Source organism: Limulus polyphemus, unplaced genomic scaffold (genome assembly GCF_000517525.1).
Source record: "Limulus polyphemus unplaced genomic scaffold, Limulus_polyphemus-2.1.2 Scaffold5037, whole genome shotgun sequence".
In the NCBI taxonomy this organism is placed as follows: Eukaryota; Metazoa; Arthropoda; class Merostomata; order Xiphosura; family Limulidae; genus Limulus; species Limulus polyphemus.
The window spans coordinates 38,815-49,781 of NW_013670647.1; the positions used below are offsets into that span (position 1 = coordinate 38,815).

Below are 10,967 nucleotides of genomic sequence, written 5' to 3' on the forward strand. Positions count from 1 at the left end.
ATCACATAAGGGTAATTAGAAAACGAGTAACTTGTAGCGAACAGTCACATAATACAGACATGAAATTTTAGAATTTATTTCAGTATTTCATGTTGAAATTAAGGAATTAAAACTTGTATAACAATAACATTTGTATTGTAAACTATGTTTTGATGCCAAGTTTATTGATATACATTGGTCAGTCTAAAATTTAAGTATAACCGTAAAACATTGTGATGCATGTACTTTCATCACATACCTGTACTGACCAAGGACAGAAGGAAGAATGGAGATTCAGTTGTTAAGATTCTCAACTCTATTTGTCAACCCAGAAGTTTAAGGTTTTTTTTCCCTTACCTTTCATAATACGCAAAGTTGAGCCATCTTTTTAAGTACTCAATTGCCAAATGTAAGATTGACGCTGTACGTGATATATACTGTTTTTGAAGTTTTGACAGAACAAGATGTTTTCAATAAAATGTTACACTCAAATTTGCTATATAGATCTAAATAATTATGTATGGTGTAAAAATTATATCTTAACATTAGTACAAAATTGTAAATATATAGTGAACAATTTATCTTAACCAGAACTTGTCTGCTTCTGCAGATTGGGCTTACGAGAGTAGGAATGTATGATAAACTTAGCAGTTTGTGGGGTTACACTTATAACAACTGAAAAGGTTCATCTTTACCAGAATATGTCTATTCTCAAAACAATCATTCAGAAATTAGTTCACTTTTTCATATACTAAAATACATTAAGAGGTTGTTGCCACCCCAAGAAATTAATTCCTAAGTATGCCATTGTTTTTTAAGTCATCTGTTGACTTTTTTCCATTTCAGGTGAGGGTACTTTAGGTAAAAGCATCAATTGACTACACGTACACACATCTCAAAAGCTTCTTTAACTCTGACTCCAATCTGTTAAAGCTTAAATAACCCATAATATTTTACATTTGAGGTTCAAATAATTTCAATACACTGATAACATTATTCCTCTTGTATAATTATAAATTATTCTATTCTGTAATCCAATGTTTTGTTCAGACATTTCTGACAAGTTATCTACTAATGAGGTTGACTATTTTCATATAACAATCACCTGTATTATTAGTTTTCATTATGCAATAAAGTAGTGAAACAGTTTTGATATTAAATATTCATTTTCTCTGAATGTGTACAATTTTTTGTGTATAATTATTTTAGCATTTCTTACAATACTTAACTCCTACATTAATTTTAGGGATTTAAAGGTCTAGTCTTTTTTAAAACAATCCTAAACACTTTCTAACTACACATGTATAATTAGGGCTAATAGTCAAACTAAATGTTACAAATTAACTTTTTTTAATGCTTCTAGCATTGGTGAGTTACTGGTGGACTAATTTTTACTGTAACCCTCTCTTATCAATAGTATTTGGCAATATATTTACAAGCAAAACAATGTGCATGCTCACATAAATCTCTACGTGCTTTAGTGACTGCCTATCAGAAGTCTTATGAAGAATAATTGAACAACACAAGATTAATAAGCATACATAATTTTTTTCCCCAAAGAACAAAATTATTTGTTCCCAAATGAATATATATTGTTTTTCAATATCTCACACACACGAAAAAAAATCTATAACAATAAAAGAGCCTGTCTGTGATGACTTCTATAGCTCCAAGAGGAAAGAACCTAGAGACCTGAAATTTGCATGTTTACTATGGGAATTCTGAGAGTGTTCACCTGGGTATTATTTTTTGAGATTTGTTTCTACAATAATAAAAGAGCCTGTCTGTATGTGTGAATACCACAGCTCCATGAGGAAAGAACCTAGAAACCTGAAACTTTCCACACATACTAAGGGTATACTGAGGATGTGCATCTGGGTATTATTTTTTAGATTTGACTAACAAAAATGCTGGTCAATTTTTTTGCCCTATAGCCTTTATGCTCCATAATTCTGTTTCCTGAAGGTCTGTAGAAAGTACCATATTTTTTTTCTAATGCCACTTATTGAATGAACAATATGTGGAGGTTTCTGGCCAAATACTCTTTTTCAACACAAACATACGAAGAAAAATAGAATTCTGAGAATTATAAAAAAGTTGAATTGGACTAAGTTTGGTAAATGGAAACAAACAGCGGGAAGAAAAATATGTATCAGAGAATATTGGAGAAATCAAAAAATGAAAAGAATTCAATAAAAACACAGGAAGAAAAACGAATATGAAAAGCTAAATTAAAACTATTTGCTATTAAAAAGAGTTGCATTACGTTTAGGAAATGGCAACAGACAAACCAGTTAAAGAATTTGCACACTGGGATAGCTATAGAAGTAATTAAGATAATGGAGACACTTGACTGGTACATTGAGGCCTCTGTGAATCATGAGGGGACCTTAGAATCACACAGTGAGTGGAACTAGGGTGTTTTGTGCTAGTAATATAAGAAAAAGTAAATACCAGTTTCACATGGTACAAGAATGAAGTACAATTTTCAATGATCAGTCTCTCAGTTCCTGATAGAAGCAGAACCTTTTAAACCCTGTTATAAGGTCAATACATCCTTTTTTTTTACACTGAGTGATGCAAAGAAATTTTTAACCTTGGTGTACAAGTACAGTGCATAACAATATGCAGTCTTTTTTTATACATACTGGTGTATTGTTAAACATTAATAACAAAAAAACAAGCAATTTTGGGAGGGTTATCTATTTATTTTCCTCAAGATACAGAACTAGCGTTTTCCACCAACACGAGGGGCCTTAACCTGGACTGGTTTTGCAGCTTTTTGTTTAGAGGCCATCTTCTGAGTCTGTAAGAGGAACAATTTTAGTTCTAAACTAGAAATATAAAACTATACTAAACTAATATAATGCTTTAGAAGTACACAGTAAAGAGGCAAGTAGATAGTATTTTGGAAGATATTCTTTAGTTTCAAAGCTGAGACTCATTCTGGATATTACATAAAATATATAATACAAACTGCTTACATCTATTTATAATGGACCAATAAATGTCTTCTCACATTTAAAAGTGAATGAGGCAACTGGAATTCAAGACAGCCAATAAGTAATTTCAAGTTGCTTTTACACAATTTAACCTCGTACAACCAAGTAATTTGATGTGAATTTCAAAGTATAGAACACCCAAGAACTTGTTGCATCAGATATCGAAACTAGTACTGTATTGTTTTATTTATCAGATGCATGATATTCTACAGCAGGCTATAGACAACAATAGCAACAAAAAGAGGAAGCTCTGTTTATACTATATGGTATTAACAAAAAAAGTTTCTTTACTATGAAAAAAAAAAACTTAAGTAAAATAAAATGCTGTGCTGTAAGAGTATGCTAAAACCAAATTTAAAATCCACATTTTTATTTCTAGAAAAACAATTATTTTGAAAACTAGAAAACACATGCACAGAAAAAAAATTAGGCATTTTAAATAGCTATTTCTAAGAGTTTTGTTCTTTTACTGATAGTAGCTGTTACATAAAAAATCAAATGTCTTGAATTCTAAATATTACATAACTGTCAAAAATACATCAATTCAAGCAGTAACGAATACAGTGTAAAATGTCTACTTTACAAATACCCAAATAGCCTAGCATTACACATTATGCAATGTTGCCCCACTAAATATTTTGATAATTACACAACGTTAATATAATAACTAATTTAACAACAAACTACAGTTATAAACATCTGTGAATGGTACACTTAACTCACCTTTTGAGGTGCAGTTGTCTTCTTTTGAGCTTTTTCAGCCTTTTGCTTTTCTTTTGCAGCTCTATTTTGAAATATATAAAACACTATAATCAAAACAAGGTAAAAGAAATGAGTATTTTTTCTACAGCAACTATTATAATCAGGAATTGAATGAGAGAAAAGTAAATTCTGACAACATTATGTGAACCAAGAAAATGTATGTCATACATCAGCTGCTAAATCAGTTTTGCAACGTCTTGAGAAGCTGGAGAACTAAACTCTCTATTGCTTCAAAATGGCTCCTAGGTATCAAGCATTCCCCAAACAAGTTCCCAAGAGTTACTTAGTAATAAATAAAGTACTATGATCCACAACATGGTATGATACTCATATGACTAAAATATTGGAGTTAGCTCCATTTCTATCTTGCCATGTATGTATGTGTTAGGGAGGGGGTATATATATGCATGTTTCAAATATGTAGTTTTCAGTAAATAAACTTAATTAGATACTTTACTAGAAGACTTACCTAATAGCTTGTTCTCTTTGAGCTTTCCTCACTTCTGGTTTCATGTTACGTTTAGCCATGATGTCATTCAAGCTGGCACCAACAATAGCCCTCTGGAACTTGGTTGTTCGACGGGTTCTCTTTTTGGTTGCCTCCTCTTCTAATCCCTTCTTATGTTTACGCCTATACAACACTGTCCAGGTTATCTCTCGAGGGTTACGCTTCATCATGTGGGATGCTTCACATTTTGCATTTAAAAACTGGTAGACCTTAAAAAAAAATCAAAACACTTAATACAAACTGTTTTGTTTTGGAAAAGAATATTCAACGATAAATTAACAATACGCACTTCACTTGTTTTCAAAATAATATATATATTTGGAACATGTTTAACTATAGAGATTATAGGCATATTATAAACACTATAAATATATATATATATATATCTTCTTGTCAAAAGTCCACTTAGGCTTATTCAATTGCTTTAAAATTGTAGTTGACAAGCCAAACTATCTTTTCTATTACTATCACACTAGTATTCCACGTGTGATTCACTTAAAATTTTGGCACAAGTTACAGTAATCGTTTGGTCTCCTTTCTTCTAAATATCCTCTGTTCCTTTTGTCAAAGTGCACTCAGGCTGATTCAGTTACTTTAGTACCTTGCTTTAAAGGAATAAATTATTTTTCTTATCTCCTTTTCCACTATTAGTCTTACTCTGAACATATTAACATTAGGCCTATCACTTCTACAGTAGTTAACTTCACACCAAACATTTTCTTAACCGTAACTTTACTCTCTTCAGCAATTGTCTGTCTGCTGTTTCCACTCATCACACACTATTTATATGTTTATCACTTAATGGTCTGACCACCTTCTAGAAATCTATATCCTCAACATCAATGTATTGCACACAACATTTGATATTCTCAACATAAACACAACTTCCTACAATGATCCACTTTTAACTCTTATTATAACAAAAACCAAACAATAATAAAATATTTACTCACAAAATAAATTAATTATATCTGAACTAAACAGACTTTCATGTCATGACATGTTGTAACCCACAAAGTGCATAATTCGTGGCATGTCCACATTTTACTTACGTCATGACAGTACAAATTGCAACGTCACTTATACAATGCCATTTTAGTGTCTACTGACTGACTGACAGACAACACACTACTGTATAGTGGTGCAACTGATTAAATTAGGTGACTCCTCAAGGCAGCCTTCAGCTCTCTTTCAGGGAAACTGTCTTTTTTAAGATCTTATACTTGTGTTTTTTTGTGATGTCAAACTATTAAGCTATAGTTTTGTACAAATTAAAAACTCAAGTTACTGATATTGACAAGCTAGAATATAAAATAAGAACCTTCTATCTTTTCTCTTTGCTGATATATCACTCATGTAATGAATCAAACACAGTGGACCTGCTCACCTCTGTACATTTTTGGAAACAGTCCCTTATATACACTTACTTCAATATATGACATGTGCATAATCATTCTAAAGCTCAGAATGTCCCCCTAGTGGCTTTCTCAGCCATTTTCATATGTTAGGATGCCATCTCTTTCTTTCCAACCATGATTTCAAGGAGGCAGGTTGTAAGACCCAAACACGGCTTAATAACCAAACTTCATAAATTATAGTGGAATTCTATGGTATCAATACAGTAATTTATGATTTTTGGTTATTCAACTGTATATATAAAACCTAAAAAAATTTGTTCATTTCATATCCCCCATGTTCGAAATGTTAAAAGGCTTAGCAACCAAGTACAAAGGTTGTAACTAGTAAAGATAATTGTTTGCTTTACTTCTATATTTACTGTTCTATGTTTTAAGAAAAACAAGCAAATAACTTATTTCCAAACAGCAACAATCTATATACATATATAATGTATAATAATGGAAATGTGACTATTTTACAAACTGTTAGTCGATTAAAACACAGCCAATACAAGCTACTTCGTAGAGACTAAAGGTCAGTTTTACATTACTGGATACAGCAACATGAGTGCATGCGCCTTGTCATTGTAACTTCTGTATTGTTAGCCAGGCATGGCTGAAAGGTCAATATAATAAATATATACAAATGTATAATGTTATGAGACTTAAGCTATTTAATCTAAACATTTATGTTTTAGTGTTATAATTTGTTGTCATTCTAGAATGAAAGAGGCATAATTTATATTTATCTCCTAATTCTTAATGGTGGCTATGAGATCTGTCATATTGACCAAACCTGTGCAAAGATTCATTAATAAAGTTCATTTCTTAAGAAATATTTGATAACTATCTGGACATTATAAAGATTTCATATGTGAAATTTGAAAAGTTTCTGATGCATTAAGGTATTTTTAATCTTAAAATGAAAATTACTTTGCATGTTGGATAGGCAACATGCAAAAAGGAAAAAAAGGCATGAGAAAAACATTGTTTAACAAACCTTCAGACTTAATAAATTATATCTTGCCTATGAAAGCATTGTAATGTTTACTGATAATCTGCCAAATTTCGTTAAAGTGTGCTTACTATATTAAAAGTTGTAGCATGAAAACTATAAAAAGCACAAAATGGTTATGAGGTCGATGATCCCAGGGATGGAGCCCATGCTGAAAAGAGTTAACATGATTTTTTTTAAATATGGTGTGCACCCATCTTTGATTTCACTTCAGTGTATCTTTGGCAAATGTAAAATGGTTTCATGGAGAATTTATGAATTATGTACTACATTATGACATTTAGTAACCCAAATAGTTATTTGCCATAACCTTAAAATCTCTAAAACTATTGGGTGAATCTTTCCAACAACATCACCATGTCAACAAAAGGTGACACTTTTTCAACCCTAGCTCTACTACTAGGCATTTAAGTCTTTCAGCCCCAGATATGCCCTATTCAGGTTGGTGTAACAGCCCACTGCAAGGACAATTTCCTTAAATATTCCAAGAAATAATAAAGTAGATTCAGCAAAATACATCCCTAACACAAATATCAAATTGCACACCCGAGGCAATTATGTTTTTGTAATGAAACAAGAAGTCTGAAATACTTGAACCTCAATATCAAATATTACAATAGGGGACTTTGGTGATTTTTAAATAATGAAAATAAAACAATTCACTCACCAATGGAGTCCACTGTCAAATTTACATCACAAGTTCAATTTTGTATTTAATAATTAGTAAAAGACAATTAAAAATCGTACCTGTAAATCAACCTTTCACACCATGCAACCTTCCCATTGGTACAATGTTAACAAAATGTCAGTGAGTGATATCAAAATACCACTTTACCTGGTAACCTAAGACTGTGTGAAATCCATGTTAAAACAAGATGAAATAAGTCCCAATAAAATCCATCAATTTCGAACTCATACACATGGATTCATATTATATGGATATATGAAATGAAAACTGTCAACAACCAAATATTACAAATGAAGTATGAGCTTACCCGTGTACCTATAAAAGTATAGAAGATTTTGTAATCGCATTGGCTGTAAACTTGAAATATTCGACATCATTCCATGATGTCAATAATAAATCATTCCTACCACTTTTATTATAAACTATTGTAGCACATGTTTTTCTCAAGCCACACTCAATGATATGAAATATAGCAAACTGTTGTCAGGACAGCATACTGTCTGTATATATCCAATGATAAAATGTAAAGTACACTATTACCAAGCCAACATAGTCTTTTTACAATAACCATTCATTATTTTTTAACATGCTGTTTGTTTGATTTGGGCAGACATATTTATGCATCGGTATATGCGTTATGTAATCCACATCACAAAGTTTATTATATGGCTTTGTTTCTAGAAATTCAATAGCTAAAAATAATTATAAATGGTTTTAAAGTTTTTTTTTGGTATTTTCAAATAGAAAATGTTTCTGGATCCAATGAAACTGCCAAGACCAAAGTAGTGCATGAAGAGAGCTATCATTTGATGTATCACTGATCCTTTCTGGTTCAGCCAATTTGAGCGACACCATGTTTTTGGTTTTAATATTCACTCGCTGGTTGCCACCAAATGGTGGAAGAAAGGTTTAGTGATCATAGCAACTTTTTCAAAGCTGATTTACAACTAGTGGGAATAAGATTGCCTTGAAATAAATCATGCAAATTCAGCATTTATTAGTACTGTTCGCATTCTTTTGTTGTTTGGTGTACAATGAGGAATTTATATATTCACAACTGTGATTTCCCATTCTCATACTTCTGTTGCCAGGAGCTATAATTCTATGAGACTCCCTAATTACAGTATATGAAACACAGCTCTCGCATAATGACTTGATGAAATATAGTTCTTTATTAAATAGAAACAAAGAACACCATTTCTGTTTTATGACAAATGAGACTGTGATGTATGAAGTGGCTAATGTATAACTAAAAAGGGAGTTAGGCATAACGTATATGGCAAAAGATGCAGTTGGAAGCATTGCAGTTTGTGTTAATATAAAAGTTACAACACACTTTTGTAAATTTTCTAAAAGTTTTCTAAAAGTGAGATTTTTTTTTATTAAGCAGTATAAAATACACAATTACCTTAACTTATTCACTGCAGTGAAAGGGTTAGATTATTACTATTAGTGGGTGCAAAATTTTCCTTGAATCACTTGTGATAGACATCTCACAGTGCATAAGTTTCCATTTGTGTTAGATATATATTTTGCTGAATTTTTATATTTCTTGAAATATTGAACGAAATTGTCTTTACAATGGGCCATTGCATAGATCTGAATAGGGTATATTCGTCTGATAATGCTACATTTATTACTATTAGCCCTACTACTAGTATTAATATAGTCTGTAGGGCTAATTTAACCTAATACTACTAGAGTATATAATATAAAAAAAAACCTCAATATAGTCTGTACACAGTATATACAAAATAGGCACTTTTCTGATCACTGTCATCGTGTCAAAAACGATTGCGACGCAGTTACATCTCTAGATTTATTTTATACGTCCACTATCTAAAATCCTTAAGCCTCTAACTGTTATGTACAATACTAAACATGAATTAAGTAATTGTAGAAGTTGTAACATACACTGTTATAGGCCTAAGTTTTACCTTTCCATCCGACTTGACCATACGCTTTCCATGTCCAGGGTAAATTTTATACCCACTAAAGGCACACAATTCAAGCCTGTGAAAAAAAAAGGGGATATCAAAACCAAATAAAAATATTTCATTAAGATAAAAAGCTCCAATAATTTTTCAGATTAAAATAGATTACTTTCACAAAAATACACATACTTCATCTTCAACGACAAGCTCACTTTCGACAGAGATAGAGTAGAGAATATAATCCCGCATTATGAAGCATAATATAGTTAAATATTTATTGTTACTGTTTCACAAAGTAATATCATAAGAACAAAAATAATAATGATACATATTTTTATGGTTTAGAACAGTTTCTATTGTTTTTAAACGTTGTTTAATATTTATATTATTTATATTTTATGCGGGATCTCTCTGCGTATAGATGACGTCAACCTTACCAGTGTTACTTATAAAGTAATGTATGGTAGTACTCGAGTAAGGAAGCGTATTATGCTAATATAAAAATAGGTAGGCAAACAACGATTTATAATCACAAGGAAAAGGAACACAGACCAACGTTCTGTCGAAAAAAGTAGTATGTTCCATCATCAATAAAACTTTTCGTTATGCTTATAAATCGTTGTTACCCTACTTATTATTAGTATGGTAGTACTTTAAGATAAATTGTGGAAATTTTCTGATTATGTATTTCACTAAGACTAACTTTTATTGAAACACTTTTTACAAATAAATTGTCTGCGGTCTTACAACGCTAGAATCCGATACCCGTGGTGGGCATGGCACAAATAGCCCATTGTGTAGCTTTGTGCTTAATTACAAACATACAAACATACACAAATAAATAATAAAGGCATAAATATATGAAATTTCTCATATGTTTGGCATCTTAAACATTTACGACACTTTATGCCAATCATTGGTAAAATGACCATATCAGAGACTTAATTTGTCATATTAGTATTGCTCGATGCACAATGGCTCAGTGATAAATCCTCAAACTTATGACGCGAAAAATCGAGTTTCGATACCCATGGTGAGCTCAGCACAGGTAGCCCAAAGTGTAAATTTGTGCTTAACGAAAACTAATTTAGATATTATTACATATTTTTTCTTTGCTTTCATTCGTAAGTTTGTAGAATTACTGATGGGCTTTTCTTCTGTCCGTTAAGGTTACTTTACACACTGCAGAAACAAGAATAATAGACTGCTTGTTCGTCGGTTTTCTTAGTGATAGTGAAGTTAATTCACATAAATTAATACATAGTCCATGATAAAAGTATATAAATAACTAATGAATATTATTGTTGTTTGTTTGTCATTAAGCTCAAAGCTACACAAAGGGCTATATGTGTTCTGCCTACCATGGGTATCGAAACTGGCTTTCTAGCAGTATAAGTTCGCAGATATACCGCTGTGCCACTGGGGGGCTAAACAATATTGTTACGTCTCCGTTTGTTAATTAACTTTCCGTAACTTCGTTCTGACGAAACTTTAGCGACACAAGTCCTTACTTAATAAAACTGGTTTATTCTTTCCGAATACAACTTTACGATACACTTAATTTCAATATTCGCGCTAAAATAAACACTATAACGAACGAACGTTAACTTCAACAATACCCTGTGACTGCAGTTCAATAACTCTCTATCTACACACACATTATTCTCCCGTCACGTCGTCAC

General features: G+C 31.5%; 1 protein-coding gene across 1 annotated transcript; it reads right to left on the reverse strand.

Annotated features, from left to right (window-relative positions):
• Positions 1-2,666: 2,666 nt before the first annotated feature.
• Positions 2,667-9,569, reverse strand: LOC106472039 (60S ribosomal protein L24-like). The gene is made up of 5 exons (XM_013932667.2): positions 9,475-9,569; positions 9,289-9,364; positions 4,213-4,460; positions 3,705-3,765; positions 2,667-2,785 (listed from the first exon to the last, which is right to left on the reverse strand). Exons 1-5 carry the CDS (start codon positions 9,477-9,479, stop codon positions 2,708-2,710), a joined length of 468 nt encoding a protein of 155 aa, XP_013788121.1. The 5' UTR covers positions 9,480-9,569; the 3' UTR covers positions 2,667-2,707.
• Positions 9,570-10,967: the final 1,398 nt, after the last annotated feature.